The sequence below is a fragment of the Pelophylax lessonae genome (genome assembly GCF_965119305.1).
Source record: "Pelophylax lessonae genome assembly, chromosome: 11".
Lineage (NCBI taxonomy): Eukaryota > Metazoa > Chordata > Amphibia > Anura > Ranidae > Pelophylax > Pelophylax lessonae.
In genome coordinates, this window is record NC_138778.1 from 228,691,709 (window position 1) to 228,707,963 (window position 16,255).

The 16,255-nt window shown below is 46.5% G+C and overlaps 1 protein-coding gene across 9 annotated transcripts in view; it reads right to left on the bottom strand.

The window, feature by feature from the left end:
• The window catches only part of ZMYND8 (zinc finger MYND-type containing 8), a 190,857-nt gene that overhangs the window by 96,546 nt on the left and 78,056 nt on the right, over positions 1-16,255 (bottom strand). For all 9 annotated transcript variants that reach the window (XM_082272173.1, XM_082272167.1, XM_082272174.1 and 6 more), the window contains 2 exons: positions 15,482-15,541; positions 2,266-2,414 (listed from right to left, as the gene is read on the bottom strand). In XM_082272173.1, the coding sequence (XP_082128299.1) occupies positions 2,266-2,414; positions 15,482-15,541 (209 nt within the window). The remainder of the gene's footprint in view (positions 1-2,265; positions 2,415-15,481; positions 15,542-16,255) is intronic.

Consider the following 16,255-nt stretch of genomic DNA (forward strand, 5'->3'; position numbering starts at 1 on the left):
ACCTGAATCTCACCCATTCTCTTGCAGTCATCTGTACAGTCTGTACAGCAGAGCTCAGAGAGGGGGAGGGAGAAGCAGTACAAAGAGCCGGCCAGTTGTGCTCTAGTGCAAACAGCATGCAGATAGGAGGAGAGTGCAAGGTGACAACAGGATGAACTCAAAATTCTGCCACTTCACTATCCAGTCACAGGGGTGGGGGGGAAAGGACAAGACCTGTTAAGGTAAACTGCAGCAGAAAAAAGTTCAGATCCCTTCTAGACAGGGCTGTGCTGTGTGGCAGAGCTGCGTATATCTCAGGACTGGATGGGCAGAAATCCTAGCTTCTTTAAATGTATTTAGCGGTTTGCCTGGAGTTCAGCTTTAAAGAAAAGATGGGTTCTTTGGATTGTGTTCTGTTCATCGATTAAACATTTTGTGCATCATTTAGTAAACAAGACATGAAAAGTTAAAGCCCATCTCCGGGGAAAGGAAGGACCCTCCCTTGCAATGGGGCTGCCCCCCCCCCCCCCGCACAGCTAGGGGTTAAATGCTCACTTAGGTCTAGAGGACTGGAAGAAGCACTTTTACATACCCAATCCCAATCCTCTTCCCCAGCAGCCATTGCTGTCATTTTCTCCCCAGAGGACCGTCTCTCAGCGTCCTCCCTTCCAATGCAGGGCTATAGCTCTGCATTATACTTGATGACGTAAGAGGGCCTGTGACCTCAGGAGTGTAGGGGTAGAAAGGCCACAGGGACTGGTCTTACACCCTGGAAGAAGCCTGCAGGAGCTGAGGATTGGGTAAGTAAAAATGCTTTCCCCAGTCGCCTAGACCACATGTGTCAAATACAAGGCCCGCGGGCTGAATGTGGCCCACCAGGGCATTTCATGTGGCCCTCATACCTCTCTTGCAGCTGTGGAAATCCCTCTAATCTCCACCCTACCCTTTTCTCAGCACCAGAGAGGAGGATAGTTCTCCTCCCACAGATCTTGCACCTCTCTGTGCAGCCGCAGCACCCCCCTTATCTCCGCCCCCACCTTATCTTGGCAGTCAGCATCAGAAAGGAGGACAGAACTCCTCCCACAGATCTTACACCTCTCTGTGCAGATGCAGCACCCCCCTTATCTCCGCCCCCACCTTATCTCAGCAGTCAGCGTCAGAAAGCAGTCAGCAGCAGTGCGGAGATGCTGCCGCAAGTAGGAGCAGCAGTACGGAGATGCTGCCTCAGCGCTGTAGAACGCCAAAGAGTGTGCAGAGCGCGCATGTGCAATGCTCCACCCAGTGGATGCAAGTAGGAGCAGCATTGCGGAGATGCTGCCTCAGCGCTGTAGAACAACAAAGAGTGTGCAGAGCGCGCATGTGAAACGCTCCACCCAGTGGATGCAAGTAGGAGCAGCAGTGCAGAGATGCTGCCTCAGTGCTGCAGAACGCCAAAGAGTGTGCAGAGCGCGCATGTGCAATGCTCCACCCAGTGGATGCAAGCAGGAGCAGCAGTGCGGAGATGCTGCCTCAGCGCTGTAAAACGCCAAAGAGTTTGCAGAGCGCGCATGTGCAATGCTCCACCCAGTGGATGCAAGTAGGAGCAGCAGTACGGAGATGCTGCCTCAGCGCTGCAGAACGCTAAAGAGTGTGCAGAGCGCGCATGTGCAATGCTCCACCCAGTGGATGCAAGCAGGAGCAGCAGTGCGGAGATGCTGCCTCAGCGCTGTAGAACATCAAAGAGTGTAGAGCGTGCATGTGCAACGCTCCACCCAGTGGATGTATTAACCCCCAGTGACCCAGGCCTACTCACTTAACTGAGGCAATGCTAACAGCACTGAACCTGGAACGTACTCTGCTGCTAACTCTTATCTGATTAGAGTTTGGCAAGCAACCTAGTGCCCCCAAGTCCAGCAAGTTCCGGACACTGCACTCCAAAAGCCTGGCTGAGCACGGCCACACAAAATAGCTACCATTGAAGAGAAAAACTTTGAAAGCAACGTAGAAAAAAAGTCTTGAATTAAAAAAATCGAATCGAAAATAAAGAAAAAAGGTGCTAATAAACAGTTTAATCTTTCACAGAGCAGAGGAAAAAAAAAAAATCATTCATCCTCCCAGGACACTAGCAAAAAATGGAGACACGCTGGTAGTAGGAGGGGTTATTCTGGGCAGGATTAGGATCTTTTTTCAGTAGTTTATTCTCCTGCAAAAAATGTTGGTTATGTTTGGTGGCAGTAATGACACACTGCAGGTGACCCCAACAGATACACAGGACAATGAGCCATACAATGCCATCACCGGCCATACCTGGTCCTTATTGTGACTGTTTAACATTCCCGGTTTCTTTTTCTTTTTACTGGGGCTGGCGGAGGCGTCCGGAGGGGAGTGTCCATTGGATGAATGTTGCGGACTGGGAAGCTTCCTCTTCTGTCCTGGACGCTCCGCAGAGCCAGGGGCTGAAACACAACAAGAAGAATTATACCACAGGCTACATCAATGCAAATATAATGTTTCCCTATTTTGCATGCTCCCCCTATCCTCTGAAAACTGTACGCCGGGGGGTCAAACTCAATTTCATTGTGGGCCACATTGGAATTATGGTTGTCCTCAAAAGTGACGGTTGTAACTGAACATAGGTGCAGGAACTCAAATATGACCCCCCCCCACCAAACCCCATGGAACAGTAGGAGGATCTTAAAGGGGCAATAAATACCAAGAGCATGTTATATGCGGAGTTCAGGGGTGCGCTGAGTACCGAATGCAGGGTTCAGGGGTGCACTTCGTACCGAGAGCAGGCTTCAGGGGTGCGCTACGTACAGAGTGCAGGCTTCAGGTGTGCGCTACGTACAGAGTGCAGGTCTCAGGGGTGCGCTACGTACAGAGTGCAGGTCTCAGGGGTGCGCTACGTACAGAATGCAGGCTTTACCGGTGCGCTACGCACAGAGTGCAGGCTTCAGGTGTGCACTTATTTCAGATTACAGGGTGTGATACGTACAGAGTACAGGACTCAGGTGTGAGCTACGTACAGAGTGCAGGCTTCAGGGGTGCGCTACGTACAGAGAGCAGGCTTCAGGGGTGCGCTATGTACAGAGTGCAGGCTTCAGGGGTGCGCTACGTACAGAGTGCAGGCTTCAGGGGTGCGCTACGTACAGAGTGCAGGCTTCAGGGGTGCGCTACGTACAGAGTGCAGGCTTCAGGGGTGCGCTACGTACAGAGTGCAGGCTTCAGGGGTGCGCTACGTACAGAGTGCAGGCTTCAGGGGTGCGCTACGTACAGAGTGCAGGCTTCAGGGATGCGCTACGTACAGAGTGCAGGCTTCAGGGATGCGCTACGTACAGAGTGCAGGCTTCAGGGGTGCGCTACGTACAGAGTGCAGGCTTCAGGGGTGCGCTACGTACAGAGTGCAGGCTTCAGGGGTGCGCTACGTACAGAGTGCAGGCTTCAGGGGTGCGCTACGTACAGAGTGCAGGCTTCAGGGTTGCGCTACGTACAGAGTGCAGGCTTCAGGGGTGCGCTACGTACAGAGTGCAGGTCTCAGGGGTGCGCTACGTACAGAGTGCAGGTCTCAGGGGTGCGCTACGTACAGAATGCAGGCTTTACCGGTGCGCTACGCACAGAGTGCAGGCTTCAGGTGTGCACTTATTTCAGATTACAGGGTGTGATACGTACAGAGTACAGGACTCAGGTGTGAGCTACGTACAGAGTGCAGGTCTCAGGGGTGCGCTACGCACAGAGTGCAGGTCTCAGGGGTGCGCTACGCACAGAGTGCAGGCTTCATCGGTGCGCTACGCACAGAGCGCAGGCTTCATCGGTGCGCTACGCACAGAGCGCAGAATTCAGGTGTGCGCTACGTACAGAGTGCAGGCTTAAAGTGCGCACTTATTTTCAGATTACAGGGGTGCGATACGTACAGAGTACAGGATTCAGGTGTGCGCCAAGTACAGAGTACAGGGGTGAGCTACGTACAGAGTACAGGATTCAGGGGTGCGCTATGTACAGAGTGCAGAGTACAGGGGTGCGCTATGTACAGAGTACAGGATTCAGGGGTGCGCTATGTACAGAGTGCAGAGTACAGGGGTGCGCTATGTATAGAGTACAGGGGTGTGCTACGTACAGAGTGCAGAGTACAGGGGTGCGCTATGTACAGAGTGCAGGGGTGCCTTTCCCCTTTCCTTTCCCCCTGGGGACGAGGGCCACATAAAATGGCCTGGTGGGTTAGATTCGGCCCGCAGGCTTGTGCTTGACATGTGCTGTACAGGGATCAGCAACAATTCTACCACTTAAAATCTATTTCCTTAGAAAACAATCTGTATACACATGGCTTTTGCATATGGAGTTAGTTATAGACCATTCCCAGTAAATCTTTGGAGGAGCGTGCTCTCTAGGCTACAACAGCTTATAGATGAACACACCGGAGCTCAGAATCCAGCAGGACTCCATCTTGCGTCACCTGGCCCCAGGGCCAAAAAAGAGAGCAGAGGTCAAAATGTAACACGGATTTCGAAACAAAGGCCATCCATTTATCAGCTACTGATTACCTTTGACAGCCGTAGCAAAGAGCTCCCTGTGAATGGCGATGCCTTTTTTTTACCAGTATTTTATTACAGCAGTTTATCAAGTTGTACAATTTTGGAATTCTATCTCCAGGAAAAACAGCTCAGAATGAGAAAAAAATATCAGAATATATTACCAACCTCAGCTGCGGGAGATTTTACCCCCTTCATTACCAGGCCATTTTTAGCTATTCAGCACTGCACTACTTTTACTGACAATTACGCGGTCATGCAACACTTTACCCAAATTAAATTTATACAATTTTTTTTTTTTTTCACACAAATAGAGCTTTTTTTTTTTAGTTGTATTTGATCACCACTGGGTTTTTAAATTTTTTTGCGATATACACGAACAATTAGGGATTATCGGCCAAAAATAGGGTTATTGATGTTTTGCTGACAAAAAAAGGTGCTGACGATGCGATTTTCATAGGTCATGTGACTCAAAAACCCACATTAAAAGTGCAACATGGGTGAATTTTTGATGCGTTTTTGCCGAGTTTTTAATGCATTTCAATGGGAAGGTGCAACGGAAGCGCAACGGACCAGTGTGAAGACGTAAAGAGAATTTAGCTACTTGCCGACTCGATATACTGCGACAGACTGGCTAGGTTGTGAGCGCCCCCATTAGGCCGCCGATCCACGGGGCCAGCAGCCGCGATTGCTCCCCTTGAAGAGAGAACGGTGGCTTGCTGTTGTAAACACAGCAGACCGTTGTTCTCTCTAGAATGAACACAGAGCTCCTGTGATCCTCCTATTTAGGAACACAGGTCTCTGTGTCGATTCCACAAGCCCATCCCCCCACAGTTAGAAAACACCCCCTAGGCTCACGCCTAACCCTTTGATGATCGCCCCTAAGTTAACCTCTTCCCTGCTAGCGTCATTACAGTGACAGTGCATATTTTTAGCACTGATTACTGTAGTAATGTCACTGGTCCCCCCAAAAGTGTCATAAATTTCAGTTAGGGGTCCGATCTGTCGGCCGCAATGTCGCAGTCCTGCTTAAAATCGCTGATCACCGCCATTTCTAGTAAAAAATAAAATAAAATAAAAATGACATAAATCTTTTCCCTAGTTTGTAGACGCAATAACTTTTGCGCAAACCAATCAATATACGCTTATTGGGATTTTTTTTTTACTAAAAAATATGTAGCAGAACACAAATTGGATGAAAAAAATAATAATTTTTTTTTGGGAATGTTATATAGCAGAAAGTAAAAAATATATTTTTTTTTTCCCCCCAGAATTGTCGCTCTTTTTTTGTTTATAGAGCAATAAATAAAAATAAATAAATCGCAGAGGTGATCAAATACCACCAAAAGAAAGTTCTATTTGTGGGGAAAAAAAGGTCATACATTTTATTTTGGTACAGCGCCGCACGACCGCGCAATTGTCCGTTAAGTAGTGCAGTGCAAAATCGCAAAAAATGGCCTGGTTATTAAGGGGGAAACGCTTCCAGGGCTGAAGTGGTTGAAGGGATGTATTTTTCTTAACGAAAAAGCACTTCAAAAACAACTTAAAAGTTCAATATAATACAATTTTATATATATAACTGTCCGTTTAAGTTGTTGGCCAAGTGCATCCTGAATTTTTGGTTTTGGTTCAATTTTTTCATTTCGGTGCACCAAAAATCCCAAGAAGAAAATCCCAAAATTTCGAAAAAAAAAATAAAAATATATATATATTTATTTATTTATATTCTACTTTCTGCTATAAAACATACCCATTAAAAAAAAAAAATATATATATATATATATATATATATATATTTTTTTTTTTTTTTTTTGGACAAAATATATTCTGCTACATTTCGGTAAAAAAAGAAAAAAAAAAAAAAAGAAATCCCAATTAGTATATATTGATTGGTTTACATGAAAGTTATAGCGCCTACAAACTATGGTATAGAAACTGGGAACCCCTAGCAACCTCTGGAGCAGTGGTTGTCAACTTACAAGGTGTAGGGGGGCCTCAACTATGACCCCCGACAGCTCCAAAGGGACACATATAACATTCAGTATATGACAGAAGACTGTCAGAGATAATAAAAGAGATGATCAGAGACCACACTCAGCAGATCCCGAGCTCATCAGTACTCCCGTTTAGCAGATCCCCTGCTCAGTAGTACCCCAAGCTATGCTGACCCCCTTCCATTTAGTAGTAACCCCCAGTTCTGCTGATCCTCCGCTCTCTGTGGCCCCTGCTCACCTCCTGCTATACTGCTCCCATGCTGCTAACCACACGATTCCCAGCTCATAAGTACTTCTGTTTAGCAGATACGCAGCTTATTAGTATCCTCATTCAGCAGATTGCCTACTCAGTAGTACCCCAAGCTCTGCTGATCCCCTGATCTGCAATACCCTCTAGCTCTGCTGATCCCCTGCTCAGTAGTAACCCCCAGTTCTGCTGATTCTATTCTCTCTGCGGTCCCCACTCAACTACTGCTATATTGCTCCCATGCTGCTCACCCCATGATCCCCACCTCATCACAGTTCATCAGTACTCCTGATTAGCAGATCCCCAGCTTATTAGTAGCCTCGTTCAGCAGAGCCCCTGCTCAGTAGTAGCAGAAGCTCTGCTGATCCCCTGCTCAGCAGTAACCTCAAGCTCTGCTGATCCCACGCTCAGCAGTAACCTCCAGCTCTGCTGATCCCCTACTCAGTAGTAACCCCCAGTTCTGCTGATCCTCCTCTCCCTGTGGTACCCACTCACCTCCTGCTATATTGCTCCCATACTGCTTACCACATCATCCCCCGCTCATTAATAATCCTGTTTAGCAGATTCCCAGCTTATTAGTACCCTTGTTCAGCAGAGCCCCTGCTCAGTAGTACCGGAAACTCCGCTGATCCCTCTCTCAGTAGTAACCTCCAGCCCTGCTGATCTCCTACTCAGTGGTAACCCTAGCTCTGCTGATCCCCTACTCAGTAGTAACCCCCAGCTCTGCTGATCCTTCTCTCTGTGGTCCCCACTCACTTCCTGCTATACTGCTCCCATGCTGCTTACCACATGATCCCCAGCTCATCAGTACTCCGGTTTAGCAGATCCCCAGCTTATTAGTACCCTCGTTCAGCAAATCCCCTGCTCAGTAGTACCCCAAGCTCTACTAAACCCCCGCTCAATAGTAACCTCCAGCTCTGCTGATCCCCCACTCATTAGTAACCCCCAGTTCTGCTGACTCTCTGGTTTGCGGATCCTCCTCTCTCTCTGGTCCCCGCTCATCTCTTGCTATATTGCTTCTATGCTGCTCACCACATGTGAAATCTGCTAGTTTCCTCTGCTACGGTTACCCAGCTTTGCTGATCCTCTGCCACTCAGTCTTCTCTCCCCTGTCCCTGTCCACCTTCTGCTATAGCGTTCCCATGTAGCACACCACATGTGCCGTCTGCTACTTGCTCCGCTCCAGTCTGGACCCCGCTCATCTTCCTGCTGTTTCACGCTGCACACCAGATGTGACGCCTGCACCAGATACTCCCATAATATAAACACATGGACCAGAAGTGACTGCTGATGACATTTTTGCGGTTTACTTGGTTTCCCAGTGCATCCTGGGATATCTCATACCTGCAATACCTCCAAAAGAAAGTGAAGCGAGTGATGAATAAAAACCTCTTGAAAGCTGCAGGAGCCGTAGGCGAGCGTGGTTATAGACTTCTATGGAGGCTTTAGTGATACTCTGAAGCACCAACAAAGCGACACTGGGGATCATTTTTGAAGCAAAGCAAACACATGTTAAAGCGGCTCTTAGTAATTTTTTTAATCTTTTCATCTATTAAATCCTCTGCCCTTGTGGTTTTAACTTTAGATAGTAAAACTTTCTTTTTTGCCACTAAATACCTTATACAGACCACTTCCTCTTTCTTATCTGCTAAAAAGCCTAGGCTAATGACATCACGCACAGCTCTCTCTCTCCCTCTGGTGAGAGTTTGCCAGCAAGGGGGGGGGGGTCAGAAGAGTGGAAGAGGGATAAATCACAGGAGAACCAAGGAGAGCTGGAGGGGGCTGGATGAGGGCTTAGATAACAGGAGACTGCAGAGATCCAAGTCAGGGGCGTATCTACAGGGGTTGCAATTGCAACCGGGCCCCACACTCCAGGGGGCCTGTGCAGCTCCCCTGTACACCTGGATAGGAGGGGGGCGAGGCAGCATTTAGAGAAATCACTGTCCTCCTTTTTCCTCCTGTAGCTGCAGGAGGAAAATGGAGGAGATTGGTTCCTCTGTATGCTGCCCCCCGCCACTCCTCCTATCCAGTTCACTTGTGTTCTGCTGTCTCTGGGCCCCAGGATCAGTGGGAAGAGTCCCAGGCTTGAAGGGAAGGGCCCTTCATGGTTTCATGCACTGGGGTCCCTAAGGTTCTAGTTATGCCTCTGAAGTGTGTGTGTGTGTGTGTGTGTGTGTGTGTGTGTGTCTTTATATATGTGTAAATCCAGGAAGTGAACAGGCAGCAGCGTCAGCTGCCCACAGTTAAAATGGCTGCAGCCAGACTTAGAGGGAGATTTCTGCAGAATATTTGGCAAGTACCGAATCACAGTGCATGTAAAATAATATACAAAGAGGTTGGAGGGAAGCTTCAGAATGGCAAATATGTTTTTATTACAAAATTATGTGAGCAGACTGCAGTTCCTCTTGAACAGAACTGTAAGGTAACCATTTTATTTAGCGAAAGGGGCTTTGGTTGGCATTCCGAGTGCTTTACCCACTTAAGGACCGGAAGGTTTTACCCCCTTAATGACCAGGCCATTTTTTGCAATACGGCACTGCGTTTATTTAACTGACAATTGTGTGGGCGTGTGACGTTGTACCCAAATAAAATTTATGTCCTTTTTTTTCCCACAATTAGAGACTTCTTTTGGTGGTATTTGATCACCTCTGCGGTTTTTATTTTTTGCGCTATAAACAAAAAAATAGCGACAATTCTGGGGAAAAAAAAAAAAAAACAATATTTTTCACTTTATGCTATATAACATTCTTAAAAAAAAAAATAATAATCAAAATTTTTTAACATTTTAGGCAACAATTCTAAAGAAAAAAAAAATATAAATATAAATATATATATATATATATATATATATATATATTTTTTTTTTTTACTTTCTGCTATAAAACATTCCCAATAAAAAAAAAATTAAAAAATCAAATGTTTTCATAAATTTGTGTTAATATGTATTCTGCCTCATATTTTTGGTAAAAAAAATCCCAGTAAGTGTATATTGACTGGTTTGCGCAAAAGTTATCGCGTCTACAAACTAGATGATAGGTTTCATTTTTTTTTTCTATACTAGTAATGGCGCCGATCAGCAAGTTCTAGCGGGACTGCGACATTGCGGCGGATGAATCAGACACCTGACACTTTTGAGAGGACCAGTGACACCAATACAGTAATCAGTGCTAAATAATATGCACTGTCACTGTACTAATGACACTGGCAGGGAAGGGGGTTAACAACAGGGGGCGATCAAATGGTTAAGTGTGCTCCTAGGGGGTGTTTTCTAACTGTATGGGGGGGTTGTACTCACTGGATGAACACACAGACCTGTGTTCCTAAATAGGAGGATCCCGGTGTTCATCTCTGACAGAACAATGGCCCGCCTTGTTTACATTGGCAGACCGCTGTTCTGTCTCCATGGGGAGCGATTGCGGGTGGCCGGCGGACATTGCGTCCACCAGACCTGCTGATTGGCTCCCTCTATGACCAATCGGCGCATGTGCGTGCCCCCAGCGGTGCACGCGCCCCCACTATCTGATACACTAAGCAACCTACAGGTATGTAGTTTTGCATAATAGAGCCGACCTGCCGCTATAAATCTACGGCAGCTGGTCAGCAAGTGGTTGAAAAAGCCATGTGTCCAAAGCCATGTTTTGAAACAAGTATAAATAAGCCCATACACCCATACGGTGTGGGCTCAGCTCCACTGCGAGCAAAGGTCTTTCGTTTTCCCAGAGTTGGGCTGTAAACCAGCTGAGAGCCACATGCTGCCCATAAATACCAGCTTGACATGCCATGGCTCCATAATTACAACAGATCCGTAAACAGCCTGGCATTCACAGCAACATCCGTTGTAGATAGGATAACAAAAAGGCCCAGCCTAAGAGCCCAAACACAAAAGGTGTCAAAAAGCTAAACCCCCCCCCCCCCGAAATCCTCCATGCAAGCCTGTGTTGCACTTAGTGGCTCCATACACACAAGCAGTTAAAGCATATCTCTGTTCCTGTGTGCTCAGAAGCTGCAGGCTGGGACAATGCGGCGCCCCCAGTCATTAACTTCCTGGCTCAGAACTCCACCAATCAGAAGAGTGAATTATATCCCATCCTGTACAGGACACTCAAAAGACATTAACTCTCAGGACACCGGTGAGGAGTGCAGAGTACGGGATACAGTTGGCATGAACCCGTTTTGTTGAAGGAAACATGTTATCTGTGACTTTCCCATCTATTTGTGCCAGTAATTTGGCACATAAACCAATGGGGTGGCCCCGCTGCCAGGCCTGTGAATTATTAGGTCGGTTTATTTGTGTCCCTCCAATGTGTGCTGCACAGGATTGGAATAATTTCTATAACATGAAGAGCCTGTCTGTGCATGTCCTGGGAGGGGGGCAACGTGCACCATTACCAGGACTCAACCAGATCCAGATGTGTGTACAGACAAAGGGACTGGGGGGGAGGGGGGGGGGGGGGTTGTGTGTCCGCAGGAAGGAGCATGGAGAGCAGAATGACACCTCCTGGAGTTGTATGAGATGAGAAATAGAGGTCCAGGTCTGCTCTGCCAGTGTACAAGGGGGAGTCCGAGATCAGTTTGTGACGCTTTATGTGAAAACTGTAAAATCCCGCCGGAAAAAAAAATGCACAAACTGATCAAGATTATCTTAACCACTGCTAGCAGATTTCTTAACCACTTCACCCCAGGAAGATTTACCCCCCCCCCCCCCATGTCAGTTAGGGATCCGATCTGTCCGCCGCAATGTCGCAGTCCCGCTAAAAATCGCAGATCACTGCCATTGCTAGTTAAAAAAATAAAATAAAAATGACAGAAATCTTTCCCGTAGTTTGTAGATGCGATAACTTTTGCGCAAACCAATCAAAATACACTTATTGCGATTTTTTTTTTTTTTACCAAAAATATGTAGCAGAAAACAAAATTGGCCTAAAATGTTAGAAAATTTTGATTTTTAAATGTTTTTTTTTTTTTTGAGAAGGTTATATAGCAGAAAGTAAAAAATATTGTTTTTTTTTTTTTTTAAAATTGTCAGTTTGTTTTGTTTATAGCGCAAAAAATAAAAAAATCGCACAGGTGATCAAATACCACCAGAAGAAATCTCTATTTGTAGGGAAAAAAGGACATCAATATCATTTAGGTACAGCTTCACACGACTGCGCAATTGTCTGTTAAAGTAACGCAGTGCCAAATCGCAAAATATGGCCTGGTCATTAAGAGGGGAAAACCCTTCCGGTCCAGAAGCGGTTAATTGATAATTGCGTGGTCGTGCGACGCTGTATCCAAATAAAATTTATGTACTTTTTTTCCCTTACTTTTTTTTGCGCTGTAAACAAAAAAAAAAGCGACAATTCTGAATATATACGGTATATATATATATTTTTTTTTTTACTTTCTGCTATAAAACATCCAATAAAAAAAAAAAAATGTAAAAAAAAAAATCAAAAATGTGTTTATTAATTTAGGTTAATTTGTATTCTGCTACATGTCTTTGCTAGAAAAAAAATCCCAATAAGCGTATATTTATTGGTTTGCGCAAAAGTTATCGCGTCTACAAATACTAAAGCACAGGTGTCAAACTGGCGGCCCTCCAGCTGTTGCAGAACTACAAGTCCCATGAGGCTTGGCAAGGCTGACAGTTACAAGCACAGGCAGAGGCATGATGAGACTTGTAGTTCTGCAACAGCTGGAGGGCCACCATTTTTACACCCCTAGGGGGGATAGATTTATGGGCTTTTTTTTCATATATTTTTTACTAAATAATGGAGGCAATCGACGATTTTTAGCGGGACTGCGATATTGCAGCGGACAAATCTGACACTGACACTTTTTGGGGACCAGTGACCCCAATACAGTGATTAGTGCTAAACAATATGCACTGTCACTGTACTAATGACACTGGCTGGGAAGGGGTTAACATCAGGGGAGATCAAAGGGTTAAATGTGTTCCCTGGGAGTGCTTTCTTATTTAATGGGGGATGGTTACACTGTAGGAAGACAGAGATCCATGTTCCTGCTTAGCAGAAATACAAGATCTCGGTCTTCCTTACTAGCAGAACGGCGATCTGCCTTGTTTACATAGGCAGACCGCCGTTCTGCCTTCCTGCGAACGATTCGCCGGTGGAAATTGGGTTCGCTGGACCCTCTGGTTGGATCCCGCTGTGTCCAATCACAGCGATAGCGGGTCTCAGACGGCACGCGCCCCAGACCAGGAAGAAGAAATCATGTACAGGTACGTGATTTTGCAATTAAGGGCCGCCCTGCTGCATTATACGTATGTGGGGTGGCCCTTAACCACTTGCCGACTGCCTAACGACGATTTATGTCGGCAGTCAGCCCCTCACAGGCAAAGTGACGTAGGTCTACGTCGCTAGCCTGTGAGGCTCCAGGGAGCAAGCGCGCGCCGCTGGAGGCGCGCTCCCGCTACCGCACAGACCACCCCCCCCCCGCGCGCGAGTGACCGGCGGACCCGATGTCCGTTGCGATTGTCCGTTACACCGGGAGAAAGGCTGGCGGCTAATATAAACAAAGCCGCCTGTCATTCTTCCCTGTGTAAGAATGGTGATCAAACGGTTCTGCTATGTAGGACTGTTGATCTCTGTTCTTACACCTCAAGCCACAGCCAATCACAGTTAGAAACACGCCCCTAGGGACACACATAACCCCTCCCTCTCAAAAAAAAGTTAACCCCTTCACTGCCAGTGTAAATTTTACAGTAACAGTGCATATGTATAGCACTGATTACTGTAGTAATGTCACTGGTAACCCCAAAAGTGTCAAAAATGTCAGTCAAGGGCTCTACATGTACGGCGCTCGCCTGGGAGGAGCTAGAGGGCGAGCGAGCGCTGTCGGCGGGCCGCTCCCACCCCTGATCGTCAGCGGGGAAGCTGGCGCGAGTGTCAGACGGCTCCGAAGGCCGTCGGTTACTCGCGATCTCCCACCGCTGACAGAGAAGGACAGATGGCTGATGTAAACACAGCCGTCTGTCCTTCTCCCTGAGATGATCACAGAGACCATGCGATTCTGATATTACATTTTTTGGGGGGGAATGTTATATAGCAGAATGTGAAAAATATAGTTTTTTTTTTTTCTAAATTGTCGCTCTTTTTTTGTTTATAGCGCAAGAAAAAAAAAAAAATCGCACAGGAGATCAAATACCACCAAAAGAGGACGTCAATTTCCATTGGGTACAGTGTCGAATGACCACGCAATTGTCCATTAAAGTCACGCGGTGCCGAATCGCAAAATAGGGCCTGGTCATTAAGCAGCAAAATCTTCCGGTCTTAAAAGTGGTTAAGCAGCGCCCATTTGCTTTTTACACTCCCTAGTAATGGAGTTACTACGGAGTGTAAAAACATATATTGTTCACGTCGCTTCCTCAGGGACCCTCACTATTAACTAGATAGTCTCATACACAACTCCATCATGTGGAAATACTTCAACCATTGAAACATGCATGGCGACACCCGGAAAATATGATGACAATCGTGTATCCACCTTGTTAGCACAGCCAGTGTTGGCAGGGCTGGGTCTGATGGACACTGGACCGCGCTAATGACACCGTGACAAGTAGAGGTGCCGGTTCATTGAGGCAAACATGGTTTCAACTGTATCACTGGGGAATGTTGCTGAGACCCCAAAACTCATATCGTCTCATCACATGTAGCCAGTACCCCCTCCAGGAGCCACGTGGGACTCAGCCGGGGAAAGGATAAGCCATCACTGTGGCGCACAAGGCACTGGTGCGGTTTCTGGAAGGAAAGCCGCTCGTCTGACAGGAACCAGTGTGGGCCGCAAGCGTTCCCCTTAGCCGTGACTACGCGTTTCACGTGCAGGCGCTTTTTCAAGTCCTTTTCTCTTTCACTGTGCCAGCAGGAAGATCAATGTGCCAGGGACATATATATGTAGACACACACACACACACACACACACAGGCTGCACTGATGCTTCACTGATATGCTGCACTGAAAAGGCGGTACTGATATGCTGCACTGAAAAGACAGCACTGATATGCTGCACTGATGGGCACTGAAAAGACAGCACTGATGTGCTGCACTGATGGGCACTGAAAAGACAGCACTGATAAGCTGCACTGATGGTCAGTTACCAGATTATCAGTGTAAATGTCTCTTGTAACTGGAAAGCCAGTGAACAGGTTCCCTTTCCTCAGACACTGATAGCACTGAAGAAAGGAATGCCGATAACCGCCATTTGTTTACATGTAATCAGCTGTGATTGGACACGGCTGATCACATGGTAAAGAGCCTACAACATCGGCGCTTTACCCCGATTGGTGTTGCGCTGTGTCTGAAGGACAACCTTTATGTGAAGGACGTCATATGATGTCCATTTAGGATGCCTGGCCATCAATCTGCAATAGGCCGGTGTTAAACGTGTGCAAAAAAAAAAAAAGCAAACACGGCTCTGGCAGTAAAAGGGGTAAAGCCGGAGTAATCCATTGTTATTAAAGGAGAGAACATGCCCCAAGTTGGAGTAAATCTTGGTGCACCTAATAAGAATTTCGGAAGGCTCAACATCCGCCAATTTAAAAAGAAAAGTAGGATCCAGGATGAACATTGTTGACCAAACAGCAATCATATGCAGCCATACAAAGTATTCAATTAGAGATTTGTTGATACGCCATGAAAGGATTGCACTGTGCTGCTGCTCTCTGCCTGAGACAACATAATAAATAACAGGAGTTGATCTGCACAGTGTCTGAGGGTGCGGTGTTTATGGTCGGTAGACGTTCTGTTTGTACTCACTGGACTGCTGACCGTCTGCATGTTCTGGGGGTAATCCTTCTGGATATGCCACAGCTGGACCTGGAAAAGAAGGAGAGAAAATGATGAATTAATGTCTATCTATGGTCAAAATGTAAAATCAGATCTTCTTTTTCACATTATATTTACTTCTAACCGACTCCTAATAATCTTTGTGAAGATGACCACATACATACTTTACATTTCCTTTATGACTACAGTGTCCCCATCTTCTGATGGCTCCTTCCAGCAGGATAATGCACCATGTCACAAAGCTCCAATCATCTCACCACTGGTTTCTTCACCATGACAATGAGGTCACTGTCCTCCAATGGCCTCCACACTCCCCACATCTCATCCAATAGAGCACCTTTGGGATGCGGTGGAACGGGAGATTGGCATCATGGATGTGCAGCCGACAAATCTGCAGCAGCTGCATGATGCCATCATGTCACTATGGAGCAAAATCTCTGAGTTACGTTTCCAACACCTTGTTGTATCTATTCCATGAAGAATGATGGCAAAGGGGGGTCCAACCCGCTACTAGCAAGGTGGACCTAAAAGTGTCGAGTGAGTGTATATATATATATATATATATATATATATACACACACACACGATAGATATATATATATACACACACACACACACACACACACACACACGCGATAGATATATATATCTATATCTATTAGTGATCGACCGATATGGGATTTTCATTGCCGATACCAATATTTTGGACGTCGCATATCGGTATCGTCCGATATTTTCGTACAT